This window comes from Chelonoidis abingdonii, chromosome 18 (assembly GCF_003597395.2).
Source record: "Chelonoidis abingdonii isolate Lonesome George chromosome 18, CheloAbing_2.0, whole genome shotgun sequence".
Lineage (NCBI taxonomy): Eukaryota > Metazoa > Chordata > Testudines > Testudinidae > Chelonoidis > Chelonoidis abingdonii.
The window spans coordinates 19,366,751-19,386,472 of record NC_133786.1 but is presented as its reverse complement, the minus strand read 5'-3'; the positions used below and the strand labels follow the sequence as shown (position 1 = coordinate 19,386,472).

The 19,722-nt window shown below is 48.3% G+C and overlaps 1 protein-coding gene across 1 annotated transcript; it reads right to left on the bottom strand.

The window, feature by feature from the left end:
• Positions 1–3,058: 3,058 nt before the first annotated feature.
• Positions 3,059–19,709, bottom strand: TMEM25 (transmembrane protein 25). Its single transcript, XM_032777157.2, has 9 exons — positions 18,999–19,709; positions 14,419–14,551; positions 13,660–13,971; positions 12,285–12,575; positions 9,515–9,646; positions 9,314–9,344; positions 8,479–8,579; positions 8,099–8,185; positions 3,059–6,610 (listed from the first exon to the last, which is right to left on the bottom strand). Exons 1-9 carry the CDS (start codon positions 19,017–19,019, stop codon positions 6,537–6,539), a joined length of 1,182 nt encoding a protein of 393 aa, XP_032633048.1. The 5' UTR covers positions 19,020–19,709; the 3' UTR covers positions 3,059–6,536.
• Between the last annotated feature and the right edge of the window lie 13 nt (positions 19,710–19,722).

Sequence of the window (19,722 nt, the reverse complement as noted above, 5' to 3'; positions counted from 1 at the left end):
TGGACATCTTCAGAGTCATCTTTGATGACTCAAAGATCTTTTTCCCAATTTGTTGTAGCAAAATTAGCACCCATCATATTGTACGTATAGTTGGGGTTATTTTTTTCCAATGCTCATTACTTTACATTTATGCACCTTAAATTTAATTTGCCGTTTTGTTGCCCAGTCACTTTGTTTTGAGAGATCTTTTTGAAGTTCTTCACAGTCTGCTTTGGTCTTAACTATCCTGAGCAGTTTAGTATCATCTGCAAACTTTGTCACCTCACTTTTTACCCCCTTCTCTAAAATAGTCTTCCAACCACAATTTTTAGGACTTCAATAACTCAGTCATGGGTTAGGGATTGTTATAAAAGTAGGTGGGTAGGGTTCTGTGGCCTGCTTTGTGCAGGAGGTCAGACTAGATGATCATATTGGTCCCTTCTGACCTATGAGTCTATCATTTATGAATAAATTGAATAGGATTGGTCCTAGGACTGACCCTTGGGGAACACCACTAGTTACCTCCAGCATTCTGAGAATTTACCATTAATTCCTACCCTTCATTCCCTGTCTTTTAACTGGTTCTCAATCCATGAAAGGACCTTCCCTTTTATCCCACGACAACTTAATGTATGTATGAGCCTTTGGCGAGGGACCTTGTCAAAGGCTTTCTGGAAATCTAAGTATGCTACGTCCACCGGATCCCCTTTCTCCAAATGTTTATCGACCCCTTCAAAAAACTCTAATAGATGATTAGTAAGACATGATTTCCCTTTACAGAAACCATGTTGACTTTAGCCCAACAATTTATGTTCCTCTATGTGTCTGACAATCTTATTCTTTACTATTGTTTGGACCGATTTGCCTGGTACTGATGTTAGACTTATTGGTCCGTAATTGTTGGGATCACCTCTAAAGCTCTTTTTAAATATTGGTGTCACATTAGCTAGCTAGCTATCTTCCAGTCGTTGGGTACTGAAACTGATTTAAAGGGCAGGTTACAAACTCTAGTTAATAGTTCTGCAACTTCACATCTGAGTTCTTTCAGAACTCTTGGGTGCATGCCATCTGGTCCCAGTGACTTCTTGTTGTTGAGTTTATCGATTAATTCCCAAACCTCGTCTAGTGACACTTCAATCTGTGACAGTTACTCAGATTTGTCACCTACAAGAGCCGGCTCAGGATTGGGAATCTCCCTAACATCCTCAGCCATGAAGATCGAAGCAAAGAATCGATGTGGTTTCTCTGCAATGACTTTATCATCTTTAAGTGCTCCTTTTGTATCATCTCAATCATTGAGGGGCCCCACTGGTTGTTTAGCAGGCTTCTGCTTCTGATGTACTTAAAAAACATTTTATTACCTTTGGAGTTTATGGCTAGGTGTTTTTCAAACTCCTCTTTGGCCTTTCTGACTACACTCTTGTACTCAATTTGGCAGTGTTTATGCTCCTTTCTATGTGTCTTGCTAGGATTTGACTTCCACTTTGTAAAGGAAGTCTTTTTCTCTCTCACTGCTTCTTTTACATGGTTGTTAAGCCATGGTGGTTCTTTTACTGTGTTTTTTAATTTGAGGTTGACTTTGAAGTTGGGCCTCTATTGCAGTGTCTTAAAAAAGCACCCATGCAGCTCGCAGGGATTTCACTTTAGTCACTGTACCTTTTAACTTTTGTTTAACTAACCCTCCCCATTTTTTGCATAGTTTCCCCCTTTTGAAATTAACTACCACAGTGTTGGACTGTTGATATTCTTCCCAGTACAGGGATGTTGAATGCTATTGTATTATGGTCAGTATTTCCAAGCGGTCCTGTTATAGTTACCTCTTGGACCAGCTCCTGTGCCCCACTTGGGATTAAATCTAGAGTTGCCTGTCCCCTTGTGGGTTCCCGTACCAGCTGCTCCATGAAGCAGTCATTTAAAGTATTGTGAAATTTTATCTCTGTATTTGGTCCTGAAGTGAAATGTTCCCAGTCAATATGGGGATGATTAAAATCCCCCACTATTATTGAATTCTTAATTTTGAGTGATAGCCTCTCTAATTTCCCTAAGCATTTCATCCTCAGTATCACTGTCCTGGTCAGGTGGTTAATGATTGATTGATAGATCCCTAATGTTATGTTATCTTCTTCTTCTTAGAGCATGGAATTTCTATCCATAGAGATTCTCTGAAACATGTGGATTCACTTATGATTTTTACTTCATTTGATTCTACATTTTCTTCGACATATAGTGCCACTTCCCCCCCACATGACCTGGTCTGTTCTTCTGATATATTTTGTACCCTGGAATGATTGTGTGCCATTGATTGCTCTCAGTCCACCAGGTTTCTGTGATGCCTATTATATCAATATCCTCCTTTATCACGATGCACTCCAGTTCACCCAGCTTACTCTTTAGATTTCTAGCATTTGTGTACAAGCACTTAAAAAACTTGTCACTGTTTGTTTGCCCTTTTCTGATGTTAGAATCTTTTTTTATGTGAATGTTTGTTTATCATCTGATCTGGCCCTTACATTATCCTCTTCCATCGTCTGTTCCTGACTATAACCTGGAGATTCTCTATCAATCACTAGACCCTCCCTTAAGCGAAGTCTATGTCCGATCCACATGCTCCTCTGCAGCAGTCGGCTTTCCCCCATCTCCTAGTTTAAAAACTGCTCTACAATCTTTTGAATGTTTAATGCTGGCAGTCTGGTTCTGCTTTGGTTTAGGTGGAGCCCATCTCTCTTGTATAGGCTGCCCCCATTCCTGATAAATCTAAGCCCCTCCTCTCTACACCATCATCTCATCCATGCATTGAGACTCTGAAGCTCTGCCTGCCTACCTGGCCCTGTGTGTGGAACTGGAAGCATTTCTGAGAATGCCACCATAGAGGTCCTGGATTTCAGTTTCTTCCCTAGCAGCCTAAATTTGGCCTCCAGGCCGTCTCTGCTACCCTTCCCTATGTCATTGGTACCTACATGTGCCACGACCACAGGCTCCTCCCCAGCAGTACATATATGTCTATCCAGATGCCTCGAGAGATCCACAACCTTCACTCCAGGCAGGCAAGTCACCATATGGTTCTCCTGGTCATCACAAACCCAGCTATTAACATGTCTAATGATTGAATCTCCCATTACTAACAAACACCTGCCTTTTCCTAGCAATTGGAGTTCCCTCCCCTGGAGAGGCAACCTCAGTGCAAGAGGCAACCCTAGCACCAGCCGGATGGAGGCTCTCAACTCCCTCTGCTCCCATTGACTGCTCTGCCTCCCTGGGCCTTACATCCTTGTCAACAGTGCAGGAGCCGTCTGACTGATAGTAGGACAATTTCATAGTGTCCCGGAAAGCATCATCAACATACCTCTCTGACTGTCTTAGCTCCTCCAGGTCTGCCACCCTGGTCTCCAAAGCCTGTATGTGCTCTGAGGGCCAGGGGCTCCTTGCACACACTTGCCACCTGCCCACAGGGCTTATAATCATACCTGATGCACTCAGCAACTAGACTGGAGAGCCCCCACTCTGCTGCTGGGCTTCAGCCTGCATGATCTCCTTGTTGATGAACAGGATTTTTTAGAATCAAGATGTTGTGCATGTAGCACAGGCTCTAGTTTTAGGACGTATGACTGGGAAGGGACCCTTCCCCACTCCCTTCCCAAACTCCCGTGCAAAACTCCCTGTTAGCAGCCCCTGTTCACAAGCTCCCTGGTCGCTTGTGCACTACATTATAAAGCCCTGGCCTGCATGGTAACCCCACCCACTGACCAAGGCTCCACCAACTGACAGAGGCTTCTAGCTTGCACACCTACCTTCAAGACTCCTTTATTGCCATTCCCTAGACCGCTAAAAAGTGTGGCACTGCAGCCTGCTCACCTTCAGAGTTGGGTCTCAGGATCAGGAGCTGGACCCTTTCCCTTAAGCAAATATTTAAAAGAATGTAGCCCTGCATTGCTAGGGAGCCAGGTGTTCACTGCAGGAATGGGCTTTGATTTGCTTCTCTGCAGCTGTTTCCATTATGAGATGAGTACAAGATTCAGCCACTAATTGGAGAGAGAAACAGCACTGAGGAACACAACCATGGCATTCACCTGGAGGTAGGCTTGGGCTTTTCTAATGCAGTGATGTATTCACCACACGTGCTCGTGTAAACCTAGGCTGTAAGAGCTGTCACTGGAAGCAATTAAAGGGGGGGGAGGAGGTGCTGTGGATGGACCTTTGCTCTGTATCAGGAGCCCATATAGCAGCCACTCTGGAGAGAAAACAAAACTAAGGGGACTGACAGGACGGAGAGGGTGGTAGTGCCTTCCTATCAAGGCAGAGTAGAGTCAGTACCTACAGGGAACAAGGGGGAAACAATCAGTTAACACATGGAATGTCCCTTTCATCAGCCTCTGGGTACAGATGAGGGCACCAGCTCTGAGCCATGTTGGCCTACTATAAATCCAACAGGTACTCCCAGTTTACACTTGTAACTTCCAGCAGAGTTTGGCCCACCAGCCTGCTCCAGTTTAGGAGAAGCGGACTGATCTCCTGTCACCTACAAACAATGATTTGGTTTACTGCTGTTGGAAGAATTTGCCTGACGCTGTTGTCAGTGCTCCAGACAAGATCCTTGGGGTGAGGATGACTTACAGCTCCCTCATTACAGCAGCTAAGACACAGTAGGTCCTTCCATCCCATCAACTCCTGCTAGAGACGGAGCATCAGTCAGTTTACAAAGAGCTCTCCATTACACTTCCGGTTATACCATTTTATTCTTAAAAGTGCCTAAGTTACAGAAAAACATGCCTTAACTAACAATGCAGCATCTGACAACAACTAACTGAGCTAACAAACAGTTGCTAAATCATTTGATGCATAGCTTAATAAATATATTACTCAGAGGCTGGTCAGCCTGCATGGCCACACATTTATTTCATTTCCACCAGCACCTCTATGTGTGCTTATTCACTGGCACCCAGGCCAAGCCCCCTTCTTGACATGAGAGAAGGGTCACAAATGGGAGTCTCCCAGGAAAGAATTGCTCTTTCCAGATGCACGTTGATGGACAGAGACAGTTGCCGTAGCAATACACTAACAAACAAACAAAAAGCAAAGGCTAAAACACCTCAGCACCATACCAAGTGCCCAGGTGCTGCAGCACCTTTGGACTGTAGGAATTACACAGCACTTACTTACTTATTGCAACGGATGGTTTAGTTAGTTAGTGTCTGCAGTGATGATTTGTCACATAGAAAGGTCCTCTGTGTGCTGCAGTGTCTAGGTTCAGAGGGGTGAAGAATTAGTGAGAACTACCCTCAGACACACCCATACCTGTCCCTTGCCCACAGCAGAATTGCATGAGTGAGTGTAAATGAGGGCATAGCAGGGACAGCTCTCCTAAATGTTCTTTTTGAAGAGTAAGAAAACTCCCCTTTATTAATTACTCTACTCGAATTCTTCTCCAGGAGACAGCTGTGGCCTCCAAGCAGAAGTTACCCATGTTCTTTCTCACAAAGAGGTTGATTATGGGATACCCAGAAGCAGCCCATCACTGCTCTCCCAATATAGGGCTGGAGTTGAGTTCACCCGAGGCTGAAAAGCCCCACAGGGTACTCTCGCTCTTTTTTCTGTTTCATCCCAAACTGGTGAGGTTTACTTTTCCCTACCAGAGTGAGTACACAGAACTAGAGCAGCTCACAAATAATGGCCGCAGTGCTTGTTATTTTGGGTTTTAGTACTATACTATACCATTCCTGGAGTGCTCTTCCCTCCCCACCCCATGGGAAGGTAAGTAAGTAAGTGTGTTCTATCTCCCACTGTATGATACGATACTCAACACACACAGGACAGGCCACATTTTCCAAAGTGGTCCCTAATTCTTGAAGCCTAGCTTGGAACACCTACAGCCTGATCTTCTGAGTTTCCTACCAGCACAGCAGGAGCCACTGGGCTTAGGTACTTGGCCAGCCTGAGACAGAATGTGTGACTAACTGAGATTGGAGTTTGGGCAAGCCAGGCTTCCTGCCAATCAATCACTCCCATGCTCTCCTAAGATGCTGACATTACCTCACCCTCTTCCACTCCCAGCAGTTTCAGACTCCTCACAGGAGCTCCAGAATGCAGCCCTAATCCATTCACAGATGGATATAGCTGGGTGCTCCCATGGCTGAGTGGAAATGAAATGACCATGGCTGTTAACATGTATGAATTTCTCTTGCTCTTGGCCAGGCAAACAGGCCCTTCCCACTCTTGATGCTCCACCTGCCCCCCAGCACACCGGAGAGTTCTTAAAAATCAGACTCCATGATGTTTTCAGTGAGACTAGCTAACCTACTCGAGTCCAAGAGCTGAAGCCCCCAGAGATCCTTGGGGCAGGATGGTGTGGAACACCTGCAGTCACAGGAACTTAGTGACACTGTACTTTTCTCATCTAGAGCTCTGGTGGTGGTTACACAGAGACCTTGTTTTGAGCTGGCTGCTGCACTCTGGGGAGAATGGCAGCTCCTGGATGGGTCTGCAGTACCGATGGATCAGTGGACTCATCCCAAGAGACTGAGGGATAACCTGGACCCCACAGGAGGGTCCTGCCTACACATTCATAGCCAGATCTCATCACTGCTCATGCTGGACACTTTGTAAATGTGCCCAACCATCGGGAACCGGACAAAACCTGGAGGACAAAAAACCCCATTACAAGGGCCCTGCTGCACAGTCAACCCACGTTGTGGGTCAGCAACTGCTGCTCAGTTCAGCTTCTGGATGCAGGTGATACGCTATTCCCAAGCTCGCTAAAGCCCCAACACTCCAGTCATTTCAAAGCATATCCATGCAGGTTGCCCATCAGCCCCTCCACTTTCAGCCCATTTTAATATTTACGTTAAATGGGCTTGATTAATGACAATCTAGGCGCAGGTCTAAACAAACATGTAAATTAAATAATATTAAGAACATAAGACCAGCCATACTGGGTCAGACCTACAGGGACCCACTCTGTGGATGCTCCAGGACTGGGGACTCCTGGGGAAAAAAGAGAGTCCTCAGCAGCCCCACCAATCACCACCCCCCAGCATTGCCTGCTGATCACCAGGAAGTGGGAGGAGCAAGGGCAGGAATGGGCAAGGCATGCTAGGTGGAGGAGACAGAACACAGGGCCATGTAGCCCAGGATCTGGTCTTCCAACAGTGGCCAATGCCAGCTGCCCCAGACAGAATGAACAGAACAGGGAATCATCAAGGGATTCATTCTCTGTCACCCATTCCCAGCTTCTGGCAAACAGAGGCTAGGGACACCCTCCCCGCCTAACAGCCATCGATGGACCTGTCCTCCATGAATTTATCTAGTCTTGGCCTTCACAACACCCTCTGGCAAAGAGTGCTACAGGTTGACTGTGCGTTGTGTGAAGAAATACTTCCTTTAGTTTGTTTTAAACCTCCTGCCTATTTATTTCATTCAGCGAACCCCTAGTTCTTGCATTATAGAATCACAGAACTGGAACGGATCTTGAGAGGTAATCTAGTCTGGTCCACTAAGGACTAAGTATTAGCTAGACCATCCCTAACAGGTGTTTGTCCAACCTGTTCTTAAAAATACCCAGTGATGGAGATTCCACAACCTCCCTACACAATTTATTCCAATGCTTTAACTAGCCTGACAGTAAGTTAGTTTTTCCTAATGTCCAACCTAAACCTCCCTTGCTGCAAGTTAAGTCCATTGCTTCTTAACCTCTGAGGATAGGACAAGAACAACAATTAACCTCTCCTCCATGTAACTACCTTTTATGTATCTGAAAAACTATTATGTCCTCTCTGTCTTGTCTTCTCCAGACTAAACAAACCCAATTTTTTTCAGTCTTCCCTCATAGGTCATGTTTTCTAGACATTTAATCATTTTTGTTACTTTTCTCTGGACTTTCTCCAAATCTTGCCTAAAATTGGTGCCCAAAACTGGACATAATACTCCCAGTTGAGGCCTCATCAGCACGGAGTAGAGCAGAAGAATTAGTTCCTGTGTCTTGCTTACAACACTCCTGCTAGTACATCCCAGAATGATGAGCTGACACTGCACCCAGTAATGAGCCATTTGCACTAGTCCATCACAGGATGGAACCACCTTTCCCAGATCCACTCCCTGCCCCTAGAGGGCTGCCCAGACTCATTACCTCTGTTACCAAGGCTCAGGCTGTTCTCTGGCTCTGACAGGGCATCATCTTTCCGCTCGGTCTGGATTCCTGTGTCTCCATGGCTGGCTGTCAGGGGAAGGTCTTTGGAGTGAGGAGGAATCACACGCATTGTATCCACATCTGTACTGCCCCCATCAGAGCTGGGACTCCCCTAGCTGGGGATACCAGTCCAATCCCAGCCTAGAGTACAGACCTACAATCAAAAGGGAAGCCGCTGCCCCAGACAGATGGCGGAGAGGAGTCTCAGGGAAAGGCTCACACTGGGTCAATGGGAAAACCCACCCCATCTGCTATAGCCAGCTGCGCCCACCTCAGAAGGGACATCCCTCTGAACTGCCCGGTTCTGGTAAGGAACACACCTCTGACCTCCTGCATGAGGTCATTTAGCTGCAGGTTGGAGGGGAGGGACATGTTCTCTCGTGGCAGTCGCACACTGTTCAGCTTCAGGTTGTTGGAATCACTGCAACAAGAACGAATACTGAATGGCTGCAAGAGCCCCCTGCAGTGCAGGCCTTTTGCCCAGAGGCTCTGCCCCCCATTCATGCCTACGTGTTGGTAGATTTGGCTCAATCCAGGTGGGTTGGCAGGGCCATGGAACACACAGCTGGGCTGGCCCTCAGCCCCTGCTGCTGCTATATCCGTATCCCATGGAACCAGCGCTGCTCGAGGGGGGAGGTCTGTATAGGGAGCCCTGCCCACCTGGCAGGGACTGGACACTATCCCCAGACAGCAGCTGGGGCCCCTCTGTGCAGTGAGTTGGCAGCAGTCAGTCTAGCGCCCAAGGGCCCAAATTACAGCCCCAGCTGGCCATATGGGACTCTCCTCATGCCCCTACACAGGGTCTCTCCAAGGCAGCAGGGTGCGGGTGCCTAGGCTGCCCCTGCTCTGGGGATAGAAGACTCCAATCTCCAGTACTGTGAATCTGGCACCTTGCAACAATGCCAAACTTACCCCAGCCCCAGGGGCCACCACATCCAGCTGAGCCAATCCCCATGTGCTCCTAGTGGCCCCAGACCCTTCCAAAGACTGCACATGCCAAAGCAGTGAAGGGGTTAAAGAGTAGGCACAGGTGCATGGGAGCCATGCGTGCAGGCTGCAGGCTGTTCAGGGAGGGGGATAAATAAAGCACTTTTACCCCTGCACCAAAGTCCTGTCAGAACAGAGACCCCACAGCAAGGGGCAGGGGTGGGTTACCTCTGTGGCAGTGGCGTAGGTCCAGAGAGCCCTGGCAAAGAAGAGAGCGCGTTAGGGCCAAAGTTGGCATCCTGGCCTTTCCACAGAGCTGGGCGCAACAGGGGCACGTGACCCAAGTGGGTGGGAGAGGGCGCACTCCTAGGCCCAAAGAACAGCCCTGGTGTCCAGGGCACTGGCAGTGCAAGGACATGTCCCTCTCACCTGACACCGCCTTCCCCTTCCTGCAGATGACACAGATGAGGAGGGTGTTGAGGCAAAGGAGAGTCCCCAGTACCAAGACTCCTCCAACAGTGAGGGCCAGGAGGGGCAGCTCCACACGGGTATCCAGGAGACCTGCACCAAAGCCAGTCACCCGCATTAGAGACCTCTAGACGCAGCACACACAGGCCTATGCCTTCTCTGGGCTGTGCTCACCAGCCATTTCCATATGGCATCTATGGCCCCCCCATCACAGGTTCACAGATTCCAAGGCCAAGAGTGGCCACTGCGATCATCTAGTCTGACTTTATAACACAGGCCAGGGAACTTGCCCCAAATAATTCCCAGAGCAGTGATGGAGAGTCCACCACAACCCCTGCTACACTGTGCCAGTGCTTAATTACACCCCCGGTAAACATGGACATCTTATTTCCAGTCTGATTTTGTCTAGCTTCAACTTCCAGCCCTTGGATCATGTTCTACCTCTCTCTGGTAGACTGAAGGGCCCATGTACATATTATAGACTGCAATCAAGTCACCCCTTAACCGTCTCTTTGCTACATAAATTGTGCTCTTTGAATCTATCACTATAAAGCACGTTTTCTAAGCCTTTAATCAGTCTGATGGCTCTTCCCTGACTTCTCTCCAATTTACCAATATCCCCCTTTGATTGCGGACACCAGAACTGGACACAGGATTCCAGCAGTAGTCACACCAGTGCCAAACACAAATATTAACTAATCTCTACTCCTTCTCAAGACTCCCCTATTTATGCATGCCAAGATCACAGTAACATTTTTGGCCACAGCATCACACTAGTAGCTCATGTTCAGCTGATTATCCACCATGACTCCCAAGTGTTTTTCAGACTCACTGCTTCCCAGACTAGAGTCCCCCATCTTGTGAGCATGGCCTGCACTCTTTGCTTCTAGATGGATACATTTACATTTAGCCCTATTAAAATGTATATTTTGTTTGCTTGCACCCAGTTTACCAAGCAATCCAGATCACTCTGAATCAATAACCTGTCCTTTTCACTGTTTACCACTCCCCCAATATTTAGGCCACCTGCCACTTTATCCGTGATTTTATGTTTTCTTCCAGGTCATTGATAAAAGTGTTAAACAGCGTAGGGCCAAGAACCAATCCCTGCAGGACCCCACAGGAAACACACAGTGCTGATGATGATTCCCCATTTACAATTACATTTTGAGACCCATCAGTTAGCCAGTTTTTAATCCATTTACTGTGTGCTGTGTTCATTTTATATTATTCTACTTTTTTTAATCAAAATGTTATGCAGTACCAAGTTAAATGCCTTCCAGAAGTCTATTTCGTCAGTACTTTTACGTTTATCAACCAATTTTGTAATCTCCTCAAAAAAGATATCAAGTGATTTGACAGCATCTATTTTCCATGTACACGTTGATTTGCATTAATTACATCCTTCCTTAAATCTTTATTAACCAAGTCCCATATTAGCCACTGCATTGTCCTGCCCAGGATCGATGTCAGGTTGACAGGCTTACAATCACCTGGGTTGTCCCATTTAATATTTTTTTAAAATTGGTACATTAGCTTTCTCCTACTCTTCTGGAACTTCCCCAGTGCTCCAAGCCTTATTGGAAATAAACAAAAATAGTTCAGTGATCACCTCAGCCAGCTTACTACAATTTTTTGGATGCAGGTCATCTGGACCTGATCATTTAAAAATGTCTAGCTTCTGTTTAACATTCTCCAGAGATATTAGTGGAATGGAAACAGTTATCACCATGTGATGAGATTATATCATCTGTTTTTTCCCCAAATACAGAACAGAAATATTTATTGTACACTTCTGCCTTATCTGCATTATTACTGATAATTTTACTATTTCCATCTAGCAGTGGACTGATACAATTGTTAGGATTCTTTTTATTCCTAATATATTTCTAAAAGTCCCTAAGGAGAAATCTGTGGCCAGCAGAGTTGTGTCCTTTTGCTTCCCTTATTAATTTTCTACAATTCTTAACTTCTGATTTATAATCCTTATTATTAACTTCGCCTTTCTTCCATTTGTTTTATATATGTGCCTAAAAGCCCACAAGGAAGAACACCATGTTGGTTAAAAAACCTGGTTTAAAGGTTATCAGGTTTAGACCTGGTTTAAACCAGGTCGGTTTCTTAACCTACACGGTGTTCTTCCTTGTGGGCTTCTAGGCATCTAGTAAGGTGTTAACGTATTCCCAACTATCATTCACATTTTTTCTTCCTCTCAGCTGATTTGGCTCATAATTACTCTCAGCTTTGGGACACTGCGCTTCAGAAGGATAACATGAGTCTCTACATTCACTACCCAGTTCCCCCAACGTGGAGCACGGAGCATCAAGCACAGCTGGGCTCCTCTGTAAAATTCTTCACACAAAACAGAGATGCTTTCGAGGGGGGAGGAGGGGAGTAGGATACAGGGCTTTCCCCTCCAGGAGGCACTGCCTCTAATCCTGCCCCAGGGCAGGGGTGTGTATATTGGGGAGATAAAGGAGGTATCAGCTCCTCTACAGGGCAGTAATAGGAAAGATGTGTCCATCCTCACTAGCTCTCAGAACATCCAGTTCCCCCATGGACATTCCCTCACTCAGGCACTTGCCCGACAGCCCTGCTTGCATGGGCTGCAGCCTCTCCCACCCTTGCTGGATTTGTGGATCACCATAGACCAAGACGAGATGTGGGGGAAGGGCCCTGATTCTGCAACGCTCTCCACCTCAGTGCCCAACACCCAGGAAGTCCCACTTACCCGGTTGCAGGATGGAGGAGTTGGTTATGCCCACGTTGTTGGCAGCAGTGAAAGAGAAGTTCTTGGCCATGCTGCTGAGCTGCACCTGCACGGTGTGGTTGGTCAGCCAGGGGTAGCTCTTGGTGTCCAGGATGAGGAAGTCGGATGTATTCACCATCACGTGCCCATCCTGGTCTAGCCAGGTGATGCTGGCTGGGGGGTTGGCCCGCACCAAGACGAAGAGAACCATGAAGAGACCCGGGTCCTTGGCCTCCTGGTACTTGGCGTTCATCGTCACAATCTCCGGTTTAACTAGGCAAGAAGACCACAAACCAAACGTGTATCAGACAAAGCTGGCCCCTGGTCTGGAACCTAGTGAATGCTGACCCTGGAGAGGCAGGAGAGTTTAGTAGTTACAGCTGAGGACAGGGAGTGGGGTCTAGTGTTTAGAGCAGGGATCTGGGGGTCACTGCTCGCAGCTGTGGGCTGGGAGCAGGGGCTTGTGAGCTGAAGGGCAGGGTTCCTCTGCCAGAGTTGAATTTGGTCTCTTGTCTCAGCAATGGGGGGGGGGGGAACCCATAATTTCATGTTTGTACAGCACTTTCATGAGGAAGCTTCGTTATGATTAGTGCCAGATTCAGATCAGTGTCCTGTGTTCTCTGCACATCTGACTACAAGGTGCAGGGCTCAAATCCCTCAGGTGCTGGCAGCACAGAGCTCCCCAGAGCCCAAATTGGCTGCTAATGAGAGCGAGCCTCCCTGCAACTGGCCAGGGCATCCAGGGCACTGCACAATTAACCCCTTCCAGTCCAGCCCCGGTTCTGGCTGCCTCCTTGGTCCAGACACACAAGCATGGGTGGGAAGGAAGCCTCTCCCATTCCATCATGTCTAACTGCCTGGGACTTGGCTGGAGAAAGTGCAGGAGGGGCCTTGTTAGCCTCTGTGTTCAGGGGAGCTGAGCCCAACCCTTCCTCAGATCTCCAGCAAAATACATTTGGTGGAGCCCAGGGTACTATGTCTACCTCAGAGCTCTGTATGATCAGCTGCCTCTGCTTGGGGTGCAAGCCAGGACTGAGGAGCAGCAGCAAAGCTGGGGGCAAAGTGGAAGGGCTAGAATAGTGGGGTCAGGATGGAAGGGCACAAGCAGAGTTTGGGAGGAGAGAAGGGGCAGGGCTGGACTAGCCAGGGGCCATGGCTTGGAATCAAGGGGTATTAGCAGAGCTGTAGCGGGAAAGAGGGGGCATGGCTAGAAGAGCAGAGGGGCTGCAAGCTGGGATTAAGGCGTGTGTTGTGGGGAGGGTTGCCCCTTGGTCTCTCCCCTAATGAGTTCTCCAGACAAAGGACCTGGCCCGCACGGAGCAGGAGCCCTGGCAAAGCCCAAAGAGCCAGCCCTTACACTGCACGTTGAGGAGCACTGAGGCGTTGGAGGTCTTGCCAGAGGCAGGGTCAGTCAGTGAGCAGTTCAGTTCCCTGTCTGCGCGCTGCGCCATAACTGTGAAAGTGCTGGAGCTCTGCTCAAAGGCCTCAGCCAAGGTGGTCAACACTGTGGAACCATTGGTCTCCTGCTTCTTGCCATTCAGGTACCAGGTGAGCACGGGCACGACCTGCCAGCTGTCCACCTGGCAGGTGAAGTCCCGGCTCTCATCCTCCTGCATGGTGCTCACCAACAGTGACTGCCCATTAATCTTGGGATCTGGTTCCCCCAGCCCTGCCAGGGAATCAGGAAAAAAAGCCATCAAAGCAGCACACTTGAGCCAGGAGCTCATCCTATCTCCCCCCCCTCCCCCCTTTCACACACTCCAGGGATCCATTTCACTAACACAGAAACAGGCTCTAGGCGGCTGGAACAAGTCTCTGGAGGCTCTGAATCTAAGCAGGGCTGCTTTGAGCTGGGCCAGCCTAAGGGCACAGAACACTGCAGCAGACCAGGTAAAGGACTCTTGGTAGGCATCGGCACCAGGAGTCTCCTGCCTCACAGCCAAGGCAGAGGGCTAGGTTCAGCGCCTGTTCGCTCAGTTTCAGGAGGCCCCTCAAGCTGGGATGGAGGCAGGGGGCAAGTCCAGTCCCAGAACTGCATGAACTCTCCATGCACAGGGCCCAGGCCTCCCCAGCACCCCACAGGGCATGGGGACTCTCCTGCATACAAGGGCCTTACCTGAATGCACCAGCGCCTCAATGTGGAGCAGCAGCAGTACCACATGGGAGAGGGCAGCACCACAGCTGGCCGGGTTCCTGGTGAGCCCCATCTGTGCTCTGGTTGGTTCCCCAGTTTCATCAGTGCCCCAGTGCTAGGAGAGAGTCAGATGGTACCTGAGCGCCACGGAGAGAGTGGAGAGGGAATCCTCCCATTCCTGAACCTGGGTCTGGTGCCTGCGTGGCCAAGCAAGGGGGTTATCACTGCCTCAGGTGTGAGCCAGGTGAACAGTACAGCGCGTCTGCCCATGCACACACGTAGGGGGCACACGGGCAGGGCTCACACACAGGCAGGTCTTGGGGGCACACGGGCAGGGCTCCCACACGGGCAGGGCGCACACATGCATATAGGGCGCACACGCATGCAGGGCTCACACAAGGGCAACACGCGCATGCACGGGGCACACGGGCAGGGCTCACGCAAGGGCAACACGCGCATGCACGGGGCACACGGGCAGGACTCACGCAAGGGCAACGCGCATGCACGGGGCACACGGGCAGGGCGCACACACGGGGCTTGAAGGCCCACAGGACACCTGTCGCAGAGGAGCCCGGGGTGCGCGCGGGCCGCAGCCGATGCCCCGGCCCCTGCCCGGGGGAGGCTCGCCCAGGGCGGGGACTCCCCAGCTCTGCGGACGGGCGGCGGCCGGTTACCTGGGAGCGCTGCGCAGGGGCCGTGGGCAGCGCGCCGTCCCATCCCGGCAAGGCGGTGCCACGGTGCAGAGCGCGCGGCCCCAGCAGCCCGGCGGGAGCGGAGCTGCCTGGCCTGGCTCTGCGCCCGGACGCTGCAGTCCCAGCCTCGCTTGGGCCCGGCGCTGCAACGGGGCCGCGAACCCCATTGGCTGGAGGGTGGAGCCAAAGGGCTCGGCCTGAGCACCAATCCGCACCGGCTCCGTTCACCGGGGGCCGCGGGCTCGTGTGAACGCTTAGTTCGGATGAACTGGTTCTACTGTGATTTTTAGCGCACCCCCTTACTACGTAAAATGCCCTTTGAGAACCCTGGAGCCCTGCTGCAGGCGAGGATGGAGCAGGCCCAGGCTGTAGCCCTTACCTGATTCTGACCTAGCTTAGAACTAGAAGTTACATTCGGAAACAAAATGAAAAGAGGGTTAAAAAAAACCGTGTCAAGGGGGGTGTTTGCCATGATTTCACATGGGAAATGTTTGGGGTTAGACAGGCCCTGGGAGTCAGCCCTGGAGCCCTAAACACACCAGCAACATGCTGAGCCCCGAGAGGGAGTGCCATCAAGTTAAAGCAGTGGGAAAGCAATCAGTACACAAACCACAATCTAATAGGAGCAGAGAGAGGCCCAGTCAGGATCAAGGCTCCATCGAGTTAAGTGCTGAATGTACATTGAGAGAGTCCCTGCCTCAGAAACGCCAACGGTTTAAGAAGACAAGCCAAACCAATGAAGGAACCCACGCACAAAGACTAAGTGAGTGGCCCGTGATCCCACAGTGAGTCAGGTCCAGAGCAGGGAAACGAATCCTGTTTCCAAAGACCCAGTCCAGTGCACTGTCTAGTGGGCTACTGTTATCAGTGATTTCCCTACACTCCCCCTGATTTTTCCCCACACCGCCCCCTAGTTTTGTGAGCTAGTTACATACCAATTCAGTGACTGTTTGGAAATCTGATTTTTAACTGAAACATTAATACACACTTTAAAAGTTTATACAGTGTATGACAAAATATGTGTATCTGAAAAAGTATAATACTTTGAAAAGTATGAACATAGACTAGCTCCCTTATACAGCTGTTTTTTATGATGTCAGTGCATTCATTTCGGTGATGTTGGCCAACCTAATAATTTCAAATGATGATTTGTAAGCAAAGTCTAAATGAGCTCTCCCTGACAGCTAGTGATGAGCTGGGGTTGTGGGGAAAGGCTTCAGGGCCAGATTATATTCACAGTCACACCTAATCTACCTAGGTATCCAGCAACCAGAGCTGTGTTGGACAACTGATAGATTTTGGCTGGGGTTGGGTTATAAACCACATGAATGTGGGGGGAATGGGGATGAAATGTTTTTCTTATTGTATGAGTAAAGGGCAGTAGAACTGTAGCCTGTGATGATTTGAAGACATCAAGAGAGAGGGTGTGGACCTCTCCCTCTCCACTGTTTAAAGACAGAGCTGATTAGGCTCCATAGATAGTCTTTTGTTCTGTTAAGTGACCACTGCAGCTGAAATCACTGAGCAAACAATGTTGGAATCATTAAGAAAGGTACTAGATAAGACAGAAAATATCACATTGCCTCTTATAATCCATGGTATGTGCACACCTTGAATAGTGTGTGCGATGGTCACCCATCCTAGAAATATGTATTGGAATTGGAAAGTTAAGATAGCAACTAAAATAATCAGGGGTATTGAAAAGGAGGAGAGATTAAAATGCTGGTGTTCGCTTAGAAAAGAGATGATTAATGGGATATGTAGAGGTTCTCAAATCTTGACGGTGTGTGAAAGTGAATAAGAAATTTTATTAATCCTTCCAAACAGAGATACTAGCGGTCCCCAATGAAATAATAGGGGCAGCGGTTTAAAAACAAGGAAGTTAATCACACAATATAATTGTGCCAAGCCAAGGACTCTTTTGCCAGGGGATGTTTGAGACCAAACGTTATTAGCAGGTTATAAAAAGACATAGATAATTATGTGAGAACAGGTCCTCTGTGCGTATTAGCCAGGATGGGGAATGGATTGCATACCTATGCTTGGTGTTCTCAGTTTCGTTTGCCGAGCTGGGATGGGACCAGGCGTGAGGTCACTTTTGATGTTTCCCTGTTCTGTTCATTCCCTCTGAGTACCTAGGCTTTAGCCACTGTTGGTTAAGACATGATACTGGGCTAGATGGGCCTTAGTCTGAACCCGTTTACATTCTTATGTAAAATATTATTTATAATAAAAATGTTTAGTTACAGAAGCTCCCAACATATGACCTTCACAGATAGCACACTGTGAAGACAACAACTTGGTAATGGCATTTCAATACTTGCCTTAGGACATACTGTATATAAGTTTCCATTCCAGTCCAAATCTTAGCTCTGCGAGCAAGTGACTAAAATATGTTCACAAAAATGTATTTATTTAACATTGCCCCTCACTTTTCCCTCACACGCCTCCCTCCCGGTGTTGTCCGTTGGTCAGTGGGGACTCAGAGTTCAGAGGTGCTTTCATGTGGGTACCCTCCCAGGTGGGGGACAGAAGGACCTTTGCTTGTTCTCCAAGCTGCTCACTGTTCGCTCTGGCCACGTCTGTCGTTTGTGCACGTTCACTCCACCACTTCTGTTGCCAATGGCACCTGCACAGTCACTTATGGCTGCCACCTGCCTTGACCTCTGCGAGTTTGGTCTCTTGAGGTTCCACCAGCTCTCATTGATTTCACAGCTGAGTCTCTCAGGTGTACTTCACTTTTCTTCGCACCAGTCAAGATTTTGTAGACCTCTATCATATCCCCATTAGTCATCTCTTTTCTAAGCTGAAAAATTCCCAGTCATTTTAATCTCTCCTCCTGTTTCATACCCCTGATTATTTCAGTTGCCATCTCTGTACCTTTTCCAATTCCAATATATATTATTTTTAGGATGGGTGACCAGATCTGCACACACTATTCAAGGTGTGCACCGTACCATGGATTTATATAGAGGCAAATATGATATTTTCTGTCTTATCTTATCCCTTTCTTAATGATTCCCAACATTGTTGCTTTATTTGACTGCTGCTGCACATTGAGTGAATGTTTTCAGAGAACTATCCACAATGACTCCAAGATCTCTTTCATGAGTGTTAACAGCTAATTTAGACCCCATCATTTTGTATGTATAGTTGAGATTGCTTTCCCATGTGCATTACTTTGGATTTATCAACATTGAATTTAATTTGTCATTTTGTTGCCCAGTCACCCAGTTTTGAGATCCCTTTGTAGCTCTTCACAGTCTGCCTGGGACTTAACTATCTTGAATAGTTTTGTATCTTCTGCAAATTTTGCCACCTCACTGTTTACCCATTTTTCAAGATGAATATGTTGAACAGTACTGGTCCCAGTGCTGACCGCTCAAGGACACCACTATTTATCTCTCTCCGTTCTGAAAACTGATAAAAGATGAGAAACAAAGGGTAGGAATAAATTAACCAGGTACTGACCCATGAGAGGACGGCCCTCTTGTCCCATGATGGTTTACTTTTCAAAAGTCAATTAAATACTTTTTTTTAATTATTTTTTTTTTTAGAAATCTTGATCTGTTATGTGTTTTGGTGTAACTTGCATTTTCCTTATGTTAAATTTGCATAGTTCTAGCAAAACATTTACTTTACTCATCTCTCTTTTATAGCTCTCATTGGACCTGATACCCCCCTGTAAATTCGAACACCCCCCCTAATTTCAATTCCTGGGGAAAGCACTGACTGTTCTGAGCATAGGCCAGTCTAGTTCAGGCCTCAGAAGAGCTAAGTGACATGTGAACAGAAGAACCCAGTGGCTACATTTGCTAGGGACACTGGAAGGGGCGGGGTTTTTCTGAGCACTCTTTCATTACTACTTACATCTAAAAGTGTAAACAACATGGATTACACCAGGACAACTGGAGTCAAGCACCAGTCAAACTAGAGAGTTTATTTGTGATAGGGAAGAACAATGCCCAAGGTGAAGCAGCGCCAGCTCTTCTCTGAAGCAGGGAAGCATGAGAAACAGCCACAGGAGAGGCCTGTCCGGAATATGGTGCAATTCTGATCCAGCCGATCCACTCAGGAAGTTCTAAAGCTTTACCATAAACAACAAATACTTCTGGGGAGGAAGTGGTTTGTGCTGGTTTGTACACAGTGCCCAGCTCTTGGGGAGTCCCTGCCAGGTGCCTCACCTGCCTGGAGGCCTCACCTGGGAACCGGCCTGTGACAAAGACACTGCAGATCACGCTCTGTGCCGGGCCAGTGGAGGCTGTGCAAAAGACAAACTTCCCCACAAACATCTGGGCGTTGCTCAGGATGCACCGATCTAGGCCAGTGGTTCTCAGCCAGGGGGCCGCAAGCAGGTTTGGCATGAGAATTTCTAGAGCCCAGGGCAGAAAACCAAAGCCTTGCCGCACAGGACTGCAGCCCAGGGTCCTGAGCTCCACCACCTGTGGCTGAAGCCCGAGCAACTTAGCTTTGCAGGGCCCCCTGTGGCACAAGGCCACAGACAATTGCCCTGTTTGCTACCTGCTAATGCCAGCCCCCGGCTTTTATATGCAGAAAAAGTTGTGCTGGCACAGTTGGACCGTGGAGTTGTTAT